Consider the following 16,292-nt stretch of genomic DNA (forward strand, 5'->3'; position numbering starts at 1 on the left):
TTGCTGTAGTTATTAAGAGGATGATAACTATAGAAGTGGAGAATGGCAGGTAGAAGCTATTACTGAATTAACCAATCTGATGTTTTGCTATGAGAAGGTCCTGTTTGTTTTAAAATATGCTGTGGATTTTCAATACATGAAAATTATTATTTCCTAAGAAATGCACACTGATAGTAAAAAAAAAAAAAGTAGGAAATCAAACCTTAATCCTATAACTGAGAGAGAACTTAACTGAGATTTTTGTCTATTCTCTGTATTTTTCTATGTATACATATATTATTTAAAATGGGATTCTGTACATTGTTCTGTAAGTGCCTTTTCATTCAGCAATGTTTATATTTTCTGTTTTGCCATAGTGTTGCTATAATGCTTGCAAATGGATGCTTATGCCCATAGATGCTTAAAACCATTAGGAGTCTACTAGGTCCTTGGCATAGGGTTGTGAATGACTCAAGGATTTGCTGTTTTATAGATGATAATTTGCTGTGTCTTTGTGGGCAAGGCTTATTCTCCTTATATTACACAGAGTGGAATAAGGGCAATGAGTCAAATAAGAGCCATTCCCAGAGAGAGTCAGTCTGGGGCATTCTCATGAAGCTAAGCATGTCAGGAGACACCAGGGAGGCCCAGGTGGGAACCTCTCCTGCTTGCACTGTGAAGGGGAGCCAATATCAAATGGAGTCCTGGGGCCAGGACAGAAGCAAACCCTACACTTGTGAGAGCTGAATATACAAATGGACAATGGATGGACCACATATAAAAATAGAACTCTGACCCATACCCTGCAGCAACCTGCCTAAAAAACTAATCCTCTGATCTACAATAAAAAGCCCAGGTAGCCAGCCTGCTAGAAGTCAGACTTGCAGGAAACAAGATTGTTATCTTTAGTCATGATCCAAGAAGCTAAACAATAACTTCTATAACAATCAGCCCCAAATGGCCAGGACGTGATTAATAACTGGCAGCTTTCCTAATTTTTGTTCCCACTTTCAACTTAGGACCAATCAGGGAAAGCCAACTATGCCTCCTAACCAATCCCATGGAATGCCAGGCTTCTGGTTAGCTCACCTGCAGCTTCCCCAGGCACAGCCTCAGGTATGGCCTAATTGGAGCCTGTCAGCCTAAGGAAGTAGAAATGGACTCTCCCTATGTTCCACTCTAAATTTACTCTCATGCTCCCTCCCCCTTTGAGTCTCTGCCAAAATGCAAATAATGGCGGCTGACTCCCTTGTTATGTCAAGCTCTGAATAAACAGGGTTTGCTTTTCTCATCTGGTTGGTCTTCAGTTACTTCCACACTTGCTTGAAGCCCAGATAGAATGGCTCATGTGTAGCCATTATCAGACAGGGCCCTTTGTTTTGGCCGGACACGGTGGCTCACGCCTGTAATCCCAACAGTTTGAAAGGCTGAGGCGGGCAGATCACCAGGTCAGGAGTTAGAGACCTTTGTTTTAAAAGGAACTTGACTTGGTCTCTTTGTGAGGTGCAGGCTCTTTTTCTGGAAGGCAAGGATCATAACTTACTCATCTCAGTAATCCAAGTGTCCAGCACGTGCCTTGCTCATAATAAAGATAGTTGAAAAGAGCTGGAAAGAGGTCTTATGCACAAAGTTTAGACCCTTTCTTGTCCAATATGGAACCAGGAAAGCCCAACGTGACTAGTGTATCTTGTTTCGATAGAAGGAAATGTTGCCTCAAATTCCAGCGTAAATGCAAAACAAACTGGAATTGACTTGGGGGTAGGGGAGCTTAGCAGTCTGCATTTCACTAACTCTCTAGAGATGCAGCTTAGCAGTCTGCATTTCACTAACTCTTTAGAGAACTCCTTTAAAATCTTTTTGGCAAAACTTTCCCCTTTTTTGTTTAACACCTCCCTCTAATCTAAACCCATGTGGATTTTGAGGGAAATTTAATTAAAAATGATTTTTTTCCCCTTGCTAAAAGGAAACAGGTACGATTCAGATAGTAAAAGAAATCATGACTGGGTTACTTGTGCTTGCTTGTCATCCTGTTTCCCAGGAAGATAATGGAAATGATATGTGGCCAGTTAATCATCAGTGAGGTAGAATTTCCGTGATGCTTTTGCAGTGATGTAACTACAGCAGAACCTTCACCAGAAGCCCCACTCCTCAATTACAGGCTACTTCAGTTCTGGGTCCCTCGCTTCAGAACAGAAATATCTGCCCAGAGTTAACATTAGAACCTGGCAAACTACACTTGGTCCATAGATTGCCCTGACCTGGTGTGTTCTTTCAGAGGATTGTCCACATTCAAACACTGAAGCAATTTTATTTAGTAGCTAAGACTTCTCAGTGTGTGGGAATAAAGTCCAAAGGTGAGTAGCTCTGGAGGAATTTATTTTCAGAACTTCCACACCGATCACAGAGCTGTAATGGTAATGTTTATTCAGCTAAGCATCTTTTTAGAACCTGTCACTAGACTGTAAGTGCCACAGGGGCAGGGACTGTGCTATTTTATTTATTTCTGTGTTTCCTGTACCTGGCATAGAGTAGCACAGTATAATTTTGTTCAGGTTGGGCACTATGGCTCATGCCTGTAATCTCAACACTTTGTGAGACTAAGGCTGAAGGTTCTTTTGAGCCCAGGAGTTCGAGACCAGCCCCTGGACAACATAATGAGACCATGTCTCTACAGAAAAAAAAAAAAAAAAAGTAGTTGAGTGCAGTGGTGCATGCCTGTAGTCCCAGCTACTTGGGAGGCTGAGGTGGGAAGATTACTTGAGCCCGGGGGAGTTCAAGCTTGCAGTTATGATTGTACCATTGTACTCCAGCCTGGGCAACGGAGCAAAACATCATCTCTCTCTCTCTCTCTCTCTCTCTCTCTCTCTCTCTCTCTCTCTCTCACTCTCTCACTCACACACACACACACACACACACACACACACAGAGTTTTGTTCAATGTGAGATGGGAACATGGAATTCAGAGTCACATCACAGAAGGTACAAACACAATGTGATAGTAATGAGATTGAAAGCAAGACCCTATTGTGAAATACATACAAACATCAACAGTTGACTTATGTGATGGGCATGAGGGGTTGTCATTCTATATCCATTTCCACCTTCTTCTGCCGGGCCTTTCTATAATGCAGAGGTTGAAAAGCTAATAACTACATTTCCCAGAGTTCTCTGTAGTCAGAGTTGTAGATGTAGTTTAGATGCACTCTTATTTGGAAGGCAAAGGGAAGGAGAGGCTTTGCTTCCTTGTCACATTGCTATAAAAAAATACCTGATACTGAGCAATTTATAAAGAAAAGAGGTTTAATTGGCTCACAGTTCTGCAAACTTTATAGGAGGCATGGTGCTTTCATCTGCTCAGCTTCTGAGGAGGCCTCAGGGATCTTACAATCATGGCAGAAGGCAGAGTTGGAGCAGGCATGTCACATGGTGAAGCAGGAGCAAGCAAGGGGAATGGGGAAAATGCCACACACTTCCACACACTTTTAAATGACCAGATCTCCTGTGAACTCAGAGCGAGCACTCACTTATCACCAAAAGGATGGCCCAAGCCATTCACGAGGGATCTGCCCCTGTGTTCCAAATACCTCCCACTAGGCCCCACCTCCAACATTGATGGTTAGAATTCCACATGAGATTTGGGTGAGGACAGATATTCAAACTGTATCATTTCCCCTGGCCAGGATGGTTGAGGAAACATGCGGTTTCTCTGCAGCAGTATTAGCAAAGGCCCCATCCCTGGCCATTAGCCCTGGGTGTGGACTAGGTATGGATGTGGGAAGGCAGGGAGCAGGGCACCCTTGTTGCTGGCACAGATCATCTCACGACTGGTGGAGTCCTGGAGCCGGCAGCCACAGTCAGAGCTTGCCCAAGTCTGTATCATGGCAGTGGGTGTGTTTGTAGCTCAGCTTCCCAATCAGCAGGCAGCAACTTGTGGTGGCCTGGTTCTGCTGTGTGACTTGTAAGTTGTTTCTACAAGAACCTCGAGTTTGTTTCTTTAGACCTCCCAATGTTCTGTAAGCCATTTAGTATATTGTAATAAGTCCCTTCTGCTTAAGTTAGCCAGATTGAATTCTTTTCTTTGCAGAGGAACCCTGACCCCTACAGTTTGCCAAAAAGGGGCTGAATCAAACTTTCTGAGTTAGATATTACAGAGGGTTTCCCTCCCTAGTTACTATTGCCTTAGTTTTAGACAATTATTTACAAAACTACTGATGTGTTACTTTTGATTTCTGAATTCCAGCAATTGTGTTTTTGCCACTACGTTCTAGTAAGTGGTAAGCAATTAGAAATTCACAATTTTGCATTTTATTATGTTTAACAAAATGTTGAATCTGTTACATATTAAATTCTGTTCAGAAAACTGTTGAGCCTGCTAACTTATCCATCAGGGCCTGGGTTTAGGATGGTCTTGTCTGTTGTGTTAATAAACCATTGCTCCTGGGTGTCTCAGTGACCTCCAAATGACATGTGATATAAAATCAACGGCAATGACTGTTAAAAGAAAGCATTATATTTGTGTCCTTTTTTATGGTGTTTGAAAACATGATCGCTTATGTCAGAGGTAAGGGAAAGTGTTACAGAGGAGAAAATTGAGGTTCAGAGACATATGATAATTTGTTGGAAGTCATGAGGTTAGTTAATAAATAGCGGAGCCAGATCAGAAAAGCTTATCTTTGACAACAAGAAAAGCAACTGACTGATGTAAGAGATTTCTTTTACTAACCAGCCAAAAATAGGCTAAGATATTTAGTGGAGCAAGTTCTCCTTTTAAAACACTCTGCTGAAGAAGGTTCATAATGTGGTGCAAAAAAATAACCAGTGCCCTTAGAGTTACAAATTTCTTTGCAAGGGCTGGTGGTGTTGACAGGAGAGGAGTTGTGGGGTGAAGGGAGAGAGACAGGATTCAAGCTGAAGCGATTCCTTGCAACATCTGTTAGTGCTGAGGCAAGCTTGGGTTACTGCTTTATTCCATAAAACAAGGATGTGAAAAGCAGCCCTAGGAAAAGACATTAGGATGGGCCGAGGCAGTGGAGGAGGATGGCGTAGGGTTACTTGTGGGAAGGAGAGCAGATGACCTGCTGGGCTGAACACTTCAGTTAACACTTTTCTGTGTTATTGTTCTTGCTATTAAAATCTATTACTAAAGAGTCCTTCAAAAGAATAGTTATGGGTTTGAAACAGAAAGAGAATGAAGCACTCTTTTCCACCAGATATCTCTTTGGTCCTTATAGCTAAGACTTTCCTGGACTTAGTTTTCGCTTTTCTGGTGCATAAGGAGGTTTCCTTTTGCTGTGGAAGGATTTACATGTAGCCAAATGTTTCATGGGCCTATCTGTAATGTGCTTTAAAGCCTTTTCTGAAAGTGAAATTTATTTAAAGGAAAAGCTGTTTCCTACTAGTTGGAACGACATCTAGAAGTATGATTCACGCAGCTGGTCCCAAGCGCCTCGAGAGAGTAGACTTGCCACAGAGCAAGCCTAAAGATGTTAACCTTTATAATGCCATGATTTGTCTTCTATGGCCCTACCACCAGGAACCTAAGTATTTCCAGTGCTTTCTGTTGTTTTGCAAAGCAACTGACTGATAATAGTAACTAAGGCCTGCTGGAGTGCTGCAAACTATCATCATAGGAGGGAAATTGATGGTTGGAAGAGGGAGGTGGTTAAGGCTCCCTGTTCTGGGAACTGGCCTCAGAAACCAATGACCGATCTGTGTATGGAATCAGGTCTGGAAAGGAGCTGTGGCCATATCCTTACATCATAAAAATTGGATGGGCTTTGCATACAGACAAACCTGGGTTTGAGTCACTTCACTAGCTTTTTGATATTAGGCAAATTATTTAATGTTTCTCTCAGCCTAGATTTCCTCATTTGTATAATAAAGATAATACATCAAAAGGCTGTTGTGAACACTAGAAAAAATGATTTTAAGGCTCGAACGACAGTGCCTGGCATGTGGTAGATACTCAACAAATGGCAAACGACTGTCTGATTATGCTCATGCTTGTTTGCTGGTCATTTTCTTAACCAGTGCTAAGCTTTTCTTGAAGGTCCCCTTCTATTCACATCTTTTCTTCCCTCTTTCTCTATTTCTGTTATGAGCATGAAGTTTACATGCAGTGTTTCTATTTGTGTATCTCAAAACCCTTGTATGAAAAAAATTATCCTCAAAATAGCCTTGCAAATAGGCAGCCAGCAGGGTGTTAGTGTCCTTATTTCAGAAGTGGGAATAATGAGGCTAAGAGGGAAGAAGAGGTAGAGAAAGACTAAATAAAACAGGAGCCCTAAGTTATGGGCTTTAGATCCCTGAAAATGAATATAAAAAAACAAAATTTGGTACATATGATTGCAAGAAGGTCTGTGACTTTCATCACATTCTCAGAGGTCTCGGGATCCCTCCAAAAAGGTTAAGAAGTACTGTGGATAAAGATCTTCTAGACTAGAGAGCTATCTGGAGGGAGTTCATGGTTTCTGTGTTCCTGTAGGCAGAATAGTAGTGCACTTGGCCAGTGTACCATTTCCATGAGTAGCGCCTCTGGGCCGCTTTGAAAAATGTAGATCCCTAGGCCCCAGCCCAGACCTCCAGAATCGGAGTGTCAAGAACTGGAGCTGGAGAATCTGGCACTCGAATGCGTTCTCGATTTTTACGGCTGCTAAAGTTTGACAGTCCAATCGTATGGCAGTAAAACCTGCCTTTGGAAACAGATCATCAGGGTGAGAGCCTCCCCTTCTACCTATGGGAACTTGGGGCTATTACTTCAGTTTCTTCACCTGCAAAATGGGGAGAATAATCATACCTCCCTCATAAAACATTTGTGAACATTAAATAAGATATCGTCTGCCCAGTGTTTAACTAGCGGCTTAATATGATAAATACTCAAATGTTAGCTGGACTGATAATAATAATTATGAGTGTTATTACTATCAGTACTATCATTAGACTGGAGTGAATTGAAGGCTCTGACTCTCTCTGGGAAATTAATGGTTGAGCATTTATTAATACTTCAGCTGCTTTTGAGAGCCACCCGGTTCACCTGCACTATCTGTCATTATTGATCGCAGACTGTGAAGACTGATGAGATGAACAAATCAGCCATATTACAGATGATGGGCAATTTCATTTTCTTTTTTCTTAGTTCTGAATTTTTCTGCCATGAACATGTATGACCAAACACAACACACACACACACACACACACACACACACACACACACACACACACACACAAACCCACTTCTAGTTTTTCAAAAAGGAGTCTTTTACTGTATGATTGATTGAAAAATAATTCAGAGTTTATTATCTGTGACATTGCAGTAAATTTTTTAGTTAAATGGATCAGGAATTTCACCCCCCATATTACATTGTTTGAAAAAAATAGGTTATACTTACAAGGACTTAAAGGGCCTTTTTCAGGAAGTGAAACACATTTCAGCAGAAAGCCTGTCTGGGGAGGCATGATGTTGTTGTTGCAGAAATTAGAATTCTAGAAGCTGTGGCCTGACTTTGGAATAGTTGCCTGTCTTTCTGAAAGACTGAAAAATTCATTTGAGAGTTTCCTTCTCAAAAAGCTTCCAAAGTGACTGAGAAACTCTTACGAAAGATATAAGATATATGTGAGAACACATATTCAGAAGGGTGAACTGTACTTTTCAGATATGTTGGGCCTATTTGAAAAAAAAGAAAACAAAGTTTAAAAAATCCTGTCATATATAATAAATAATTGTTTGTAATAATTTCATATACACATGTATAGATACATACGTAGCATATGTGTAAACATTTTCAACTGTGTTGAAATACAGATTTAAAATAACACAGTTCAAATCAAGACCAGCAGCCAGGCCAAAAGAAAAACAGCAAAGTATAGCTAATGAAACACAGTATTAATAATGCAATAATAAAGAGCTAATCCTCAGGATTAGTACTGGCCGCTAAATTTTTTGATGAGTTGCCAGGGAGAGGGATGAGTAGCAAAGTCATCTGGTGACCAGAAACTACTCAGGAAAAAAGATATGTGACAAAGGACAGCCAAACTCATGAACACAGGCTGATGAGAAGCAATGTGAAATTCACAAGTCCCAGAAGGAATATTTTAAGGAAACACAACTGTGAGGTGGAATTTAAAGTTAGTGGTAACTGATGAGGAAAAATAAAAGACAGTCAATTGACAACAGAGAAGCATCTGCTGAGAAAAGGCTCAGTTGCTTTTTCCTCTTTCATCTTCTCTTGGATACCTTATGGTCTTTGGGTTGCCCTCCAGCCTCCTTGTCCACTGTAGCTCTTGGCTTTATGCCCTTGGCTAGATCTCACGGCTGCTTGAGCTCATTCCCCAAATCCTCCTCTGGCACTGTGAGATTGTGTGTGGTTGCCAGACACTGTTATGGCTCCACTCCATTCCTGGGACAGCTCAGCAATGTGATTGGGTAGGGAAGAAACACCTGGAGGGTGGCACAGAGGTATCTGGGTGGCTTGGGCCCATGAGCTGGTGGGTCAGTGTGGGCCAGGTGCACAAGATGATAGAGCCCCTGCCTCCTCCATTCACTTCCTCATGCAGGTCCAGGGGTTAAAACTACCATGGGGCTTTTTAACAAGCAGAAAAATACCTGAGTGAAGCTTGCAACCAAGCCGTGTTTGTCCATTCTCAACGGAGAAGAAAATGGCCTAATTGGAAGCCCAATTTATCTGTGTTCTTCCCATCTAATGTCAATCAGCAGATGTCTGCTATGCTTTGACTTAAGGGAATCCCGTTTGTTCCATGTGTGTCCAAAGTCCTCCAAGACATCTCCTTCCAATCTCTAAAGGTTAGTTCAGCAGCTACAGCCAATCTTAACATGGTGGTCCATTCTCTACTCTTGTTTTCCTTTCCTGTTCTCATTTCTAGCCCTAAACCTTCTGGAATAGAACTAGACAATGACTTCATTGCTGTAATCAGGTAAACCTAGAGAAAGAAAGTTGCATCTGCATGTCAGCCTTATTTTCTTATGTTTTCATCTCTGTGTTTCTGTCTCTGAATCGCTCTCATGCACACATACACCTTTATGATTCCCGTGTTGCACATTATCTCTGTCTTTGCTTTCTCATTTCTATCACAGTCTTCCTTCTGTATTTTACACATAATGCTCCAAACTGTCATTATTTTCTTTGTAGTGATAGTAATTTTCATTACAGGTCCTATTCCCATGGTCATCTTCTTTCATTTCCTCAGTCCTTTTTCAACTTTGCTGAAATCTGTTGATAATACCTTCTTCCACGTTGGGGATAATAATTACCTTTTTCTCTGTATATAAAGAACAGGATGAAATCAAAAGGGAGAGCGCCTTCCCTTCTGAATCTGGTGCATGTGGGTGCCTTTGCCTTTTTTTAACTTTCTTGCTATGGAATGACATGCCATTGTCCTGGGTACACAACAGGTGACAAAGTACCTTTGGTCTGAGGATTAGACTTAGCTGATTGGTACACATTGTGGCTATCCTGTTAGTTCTTGAATGGGTTACAAACTTCATTGAAAACAAATTGAAATTGTGTAAGAAATATTTCCAAGCATGAAGTTTCTGTGAATGTATTCTCTTTTGTCACCGTCAACTCAGAAGTCTTCATGGGACATGATGAGCTGAGCTGGCAATAAAGAAAGGAGTGGCCAAGAGCTCCCTGTGTCCAGGCTCCTGACTCAACAGTTCTGGTCATCAGGCTGGCTTTCCAGACACAGAAATAGGCACAGGAGTTTTCCACTGAGCTCGACTAAATCAAATAAGGAAATAGATGAAGGTGTTGGTTTCCAGCACTTAACTTTTCCTGTGGCTGGGCTGCTACGAAAAGCCAGGGACTATTTCAAACTAGAGTTTCTGCAGCCCAGCAGCATTGTATGAATAAAATTAACAGTTATAAGTTGGCAACTTAATTCAGGAGCAGTCAATCTACCATCTCAAGGGACTGCTTGGGGAAGTGAATCCAAGTGTAGGAATGAAGTTGATGGGTTAAGATTTTGGTCTTCTTCCAGGTATGCTATTAATGTGCTCTGTGACTGGGTCCATGCCCCAGTCCTATTTTCCTGGCTTTATAGAAGATGCCACAACATCAGCTGATCTGATATAAGAATTTCCTAACACATGTAAGGTGATTTATAATCCTCAGATTATTAAGTAGTAGCATGTGATCATCTCACATTGTTGTACCCTAGCCATCTCTGACATAATGTACGCTCATCTATCAATTCTTAGCAATTATTAACAGAATGTGACTATATTTATTCTATGTGTATAACCCTTGTTGACAATATCTGCATTGCTTTGTGCATATTTTAACTCATACTTTCTTTGAAGTACTTCTCCAATGAATTATTTGCATTGGGTATTTCTCTGATTTTGTCTATGGTTTTTCCTCTTCTTTCCAAGTGTTCTTCTCTTTCTAAAATGTTCCTTCACTGTCTTTATCATCCTAGAATTTTATTTTACTCTTGGGATTTATTGAACTTCTTCTCTAATATTTCATTAGCATTTCATCCATGGTTTCTCAGAATTCCTTCACGTGGTTCAGCCATTTTTATACTTCTTAAAACTTTTAAATCTTTGATTAAATAAATACATGGTCCAAAGCACATAAAAATTTTTTGGGATAAAAAACCTTTTCAGAAATGAATACAATTCTTATAAACATGTTTATGTGTCATATTAAATTCAAAATAGATGTGTTCTTACACATTGTAGAAATTCAAAGTTTAATTTTTTAAAGATTGAGTAAATACACACTTGAAAATGCCTACAACTTTTTTTTTTGCCTACAGTTTTCATAAACAGTTCCTAACTACCTGTCAACAGTGTCAACATTTATACATTAGCAAAACAACATGCTTTGACACAGTCACTAAATCCTTGTCTATCTATTTCTGGAATGATCATGTGAAAGTCATGTCCAGCTGAACCTCAGAAAAATATACAAATTTTACATAGACCTGAACACATAGTAAATAAAGGTTTCAATAGTGGATCTGTCTAGAGGTCTCAGGGCCTTTATCCATGTGCACCCAGGCCAGTCTTTCATCCCTTATGGCCAGTCCTATGCTTTAGAGATAGTGGTGCTAGATAAAGCATTTGGTTGCTGGAGTATTTTACTAAATGCTGCCTATGAATCAACTGAGACCTTGTGTCCACCAATAGTAATGATAATAAGAAATGCCAGTATTTAAAAAGTGTGGCACAGACACTTAACAAGTGACAGCTGATGACACATCCTACCACTCTGAAGGTGGAGGGATGGTGGCATTATTTCACATTGACTCAGAAGGTGATGGATTCTTCCATGTACCTACATGGTCAAATGTTGTCCATTGGTTCCATGCCCTTGTTTCTCTTTGCCATACATTTTTGCTGTGGATAAATCTAATTCTGGTAGATTGATTGCATCAGAGGCCCTAATCAACGGCCTTCCTATATTCTTACCTTTGCAGTGTGATTTTGTTGCCTCTCCGGTTGAGAACCTGTTCTTTAACTTTTTGGATGTGGCTGGCCTGTGGCTCACTTTGGCTAATAGAATGCTATGGAAATAATGGGGGTGGAGGCCATTTCTAAGCCTAGGCCTTAAAGGGACTTTGAGTACCTCCACTTTGTCTTTTGGAACCCTCTCTGAGAATGAGCCTGGGCTAGCCTGCTGGAGGATGAGAGACCACACAGAATACAGACAAGTAGTCTCAGCTGAGGCCAACCCAGACCAGCCAGCCTCTGGCCTGCCAGCTTACTGCAGGCACATAAGGGAGCAGTGGAATGCAGCGTAGTAGTGAGGATGTATAGTCTTTGGAGCTAGACAGACTTAGATTTGAGTCCTAGTGCTATCATGTCATAGTGAAATGATTTCAGGCAAATTCATTAACCTCTCTGGTTTACTTTCCTTATCTGTAAAATGGGGATAATGATGATAGCCACATCATTGGGTTGTTGTGAGAATTTAATAAGTAAGTTGATATAAAATGTTTAGCACAGTGACTACTATTAATACATGATACACTCTACAAATAATAATAATACAGTTGAAGGATTGGCCTAGTTCCTGGTGGGGCATACAATTAAATGTGTTGAAAACTGGAAAAAAAAAAATCCTTTTGGCCAGGCACGGTGGCTCACTCCTGTAATCCCAGCATTTTGGAAAGTCAAGACAGGTAGTTCGCAAGGTCAGGAGTTCGAGACCAGCCTGGCCAAGATGGTGAAACCCTGTGTCTTCCAAAAAATATGAAATTAGCTGGGCGCAGTGGTGTGCGCCTGTAATCCCAGCTACTCGGGAGGCAGAGGCAGGAGAATCACTTGAACCCGGGAGGCAGAGGTTGCAGTGAGATGAGATTGCACCACTGCACTCTAACTTGGACAACAGAGCAAGATTCCATTTCAAAAAAGTCCTTTTATACTGTGTTGCTCTGGAAGGCAGACCCCAGTATCTAGGTGAATATTAGAAACTGATATATTTAGGATTAATGTAAGAAAGGGGTTTCTAATAATTAGAGCTCTCCAGTGACAGAGTAGGCAGCTAAGTGAGAATAAGAGAACTCTTTGTCTCTGGAAGTTTTCAAACAGTCTGGAAGGCCATCTGGCAGAGAGATTGCCAAGGAGATTCCTATTTGAGTAGGAGTTGGAGGAAATAAATTCTAAGGTCTCTTCCAGATCTAATAATAAAATCATATTTTATTTACTTAAAATATTTAATTTTTTTTTTTTTCTAAACCAGCATTTTTATAACAAGCCAAACCACAAGACAACCAAACAACAGGGTGGGGTGAGTGAGAGGGTTTATCTCTATTCCTCCTAATTTCATCCCTCTGGAAGTAACCCATGTCGACAGCTTGGTTTGTATTCTTCTGGACTTTTCTTTACATGCATACAAACAAATGCAAACATACACATCCACACCACTGCCCTCCTTCATCCACAGTGTTTGCTATTATTTTTTATGATGACAAGATTGTACTATATATGCTATTCAGTAACTTGATGTTTTCACTTAATTTATCATGGGGATAACTGATTTTACGTTTCATATACAAGTAAGTGTGATTGAAATTCTAAGACCATTTTGAAAATTGACTCCTAAGATATTAAACTTACTATAAAGCTACTTCATCAAAATAGTGTGGCATCAGCACCAAAAAAGTAATAATAGAGAGTCCAGTATAATTACAAATTCATATGGGAGTTTGTCATTTTAAATTGGTAAGGAAATAACTCCTTTCCTTCCCATCTGTGTAGATTCTTACCATGCATCACATACAAAGACCATTATATAGAAATAAAATAAATTTAAAGACTTAAATATGAGACATTAACAATAATAGAAGGTAACCTAGGTCATTCTTTTTATAACCTTGAGGTGAACTTCTAATTCTAAACAAGACAAGAAACCCAGAAGCCAAGGAGATTGACAAATTCGACAATGTAAAAATAAGTAAATAAAGACTTTTGTTTGGGAAAAAACACATTAAACAAAGTTGAAAACCAATCACATAAGGAGAAAATACTTGTAATATGTTTAACATGTTACATGTATATTCTGATATATTTTTTAAAAAACTCTACAAACTGATAAGAAAAATTTAAAAATCATGTCCATTTTCAAATTGGACAATGGATATCAACAGGTAGTGGAAGAGGAAACCAGACAGGCAATAAACACATGAAAAGGTGTAAACATTACCAGTTGTGATGGAAATGTGAATCAAAGCAGAAACAAGCTATCATTTTCATGAATTTTATTTGCCAGAATGTAAAAGATTTATAACAAGAAGTAAAAAGAGTATGGGGAAATAGCTCTCATAAATTGCTTTCGGGAATGTGAAATGTCCTCTTTTAAGAAAGTAGTTATCCGGCAGATTAAAATGAAAAATTTTCATGTTCTTTGACCCATTCTGCCTTTTAAGAATCTCTCCTACATGAAACCAGCAGAGTATTAAAGTATATATTCAAAGATGTTTATTATTACATTGTTTGAAGTAGCAAAAAGTAGAAAACCATCGATGTTTATAATCAGGGCATAGATTGAATAATGACATATTATACTGTAGAATACTAGGGGGCTAATTTTTAAAGAAAAGATATTGATTTGGTGGGATAACCTTAATTTAATTGACATTTTTAAACTATAAAACTGGCGCATAGTTAACATAGGAAATCTGGATAGTAAGTACTAAAAAATTTTTAATTTATGTTTCTCAGAATTAGCCCTGTTATATTTTCATCAGCTTTCTAGTTCTGTGTGTATATGTGCATATGTACCTGCCCATATATATATATATATATACACAATATATGTATTTATATAGTTATATTTATTCATACTTTGAATTTTTAAACAACATAAAATGGTAAGCATTTTCTTCCAATTAAAATGTATGAATTTAAAAAGCTGAATAATGGTCTATGCCAGGGCTATAGCATAATTTGTTTTTATCAGTAGAAATTGAGGTGGTTTATTGTTTTTGATGTTTAAAGCAATGCAGTGGATCACTCATGCCTTGCTGGTGGGAATGTAAAATGGTGCAGCTGCTCTGGAAAACATTTTGGTAGCTTCTTAAGAAAACTGAATATGCACTGCCATACAACTGAGCAATTGAGCTCTTGGGCATCCTCTGAGAGAAAGAAAAACTCATACTCACACAAAAACATATACATGAATGTTCACAACAGCTTTATATGTAATAACTCCATACTGGAAGCAACCTAGATGTCCTTCAATGGGTGAATGATTCAACTGTGGTACATGGCAAACCAGGGACTATTATTCAGCAATAAGAAGGAACGAACTACTGATACAACACACAACAACTTGGATGTATCTTCAGGGAATTATATGGAGTATAAAAAGTCCATCTGAAAGGTGGCATACTATATGAGTCCATGTACGTAACATTCTTGAAATTGCAACATTATTGAAATGAGTATCAGATTAGTGATTGCCAGGGGTTACACAGGGAGTGGGGACAGGAAGGGAGTGGGAGTGGCTGTAAAAGGGCACCAGGAAAGCCTATCATGATGGAAATATTCTGCATCTTGACTGTATCACTGCCAATATCCTGGGTATAATATTGTACCATAGTTTTGTAAGTTATTTCCATTGGGTAATAAGGTGGGAAAGAGTTTATAAGATCTCTTTGTATTATTTCATACAACTGCATGTGAATTCACAATTATCTGAAAATGAGAAGTTTAAATAAAAACCATTAATGGAATGAACATTCCTAAACATGTGAGCATCTGTTTTCCTAGGCTGTATTCCTAGAGGCGACATTTCTGCTGGATATTGTATTAACCCTATTGAGACTGTTGGAGCACATTGTCAAAATGCTTTTTAGGAAGGTTCGTACGGCTCGTACAAGCCTGTGTTTTCACATAATGTAGGCAGTTGCTGCAGTTTTTCTAATATTTAGAGTTCTTGCCTTTGGTGAAGCACTGTTCAAAGTACTTTACCTCTCATTTAATCTCCACAAAAGGCTCATGAAGTGTTGCTGCTCTCACTTTACAGATGAGGAAACTGACACTCAGAGAAGCTGAGGAGCCCATGGTGGAGACTCATACCAGGTTTGTTTAATGCCAAACCCAATGTGCTAACCACTGTGCTACTCTATGCACTTAATTATTAGACTATTTGTTATTTGCTAGGTGTACAATCTATGGATTAAGAGGATATTATACAGAGATAGGAAATAATTACTGTTTGAATAATGCTGAAACCTTGGAAGACATAGAGTCTTGGTTTGATACTTCTGGAAGCATTACAATCTCAAATCAGTCTTTCCCTTGATCATCTGGCTCTTAGGGCCTAAGTCTTCATACTGTTTTTTTCCCCCAAGAAGTTTTCAGCTTGCTTTTAAAGCATAGAGGTAGAGATAGTTGTCTGCTGCTGGTGCATTTCTGTTAAACACTTAGTCTTAACTTTTTAATCTTTGTGTCCGTAACACATGTAGTTATGTTCTTAACTCATTTGTAGGCCAAGTGGAATGCATAAATAAGGAAAGGTACATTATCCATGGTGCTATATGTACTTCATTTATGTGAGGCCGCTCATCATTACCCTCATAAATGTGCCAAAGCTCTCATTCTTCAGTTGTTCCAAGCAGGAAGTTAATCATCTTTATTAACTGTTTTCCAGAGAGTCTTGTTTTAACAAAGCTGCTTTTTTGTTATATGATTTTCAGATTTCATTTAATGTACTGAGTTGAGTCGTCCAGGAAAATGACATATTAATGGTGGTCCTTTGTTTATGTAGGACCGTGTTTCACCTGAAACTACTCTTTTGATCTATTTGCATAATTTCTTAAAGTATAGCTGATAAAATTTAAAT

At 39.2% G+C, this 16,292-nt stretch overlaps 1 protein-coding gene across 1 annotated transcript in view; it reads left to right on the forward strand.

Annotated features, from left to right (window-relative positions):
- Positions 1-16,292, forward strand: part of LOC105726706 (protein fantom-like) — a 494,354-nt gene that overhangs the window by 137,763 nt on the left and 340,299 nt on the right. The window contains exon 3 of the mRNA XM_064373604.1: positions 15,474-15,529. Coding sequence (XP_064229674.1) covers positions 15,474-15,529 — 56 coding nt within the window. The remainder of the gene's footprint in view (positions 1-15,473; positions 15,530-16,292) is intronic.

This window comes from Aotus nancymaae, unplaced genomic scaffold, assembly GCF_030222135.1.
Source record: "Aotus nancymaae isolate 86718 unplaced genomic scaffold, 86718_ANA_hifiasm-v0.15.2.pri h1tg000009l, whole genome shotgun sequence".
Lineage (NCBI taxonomy): Eukaryota > Metazoa > Chordata > Mammalia > Primates > Aotidae > Aotus > Aotus nancymaae.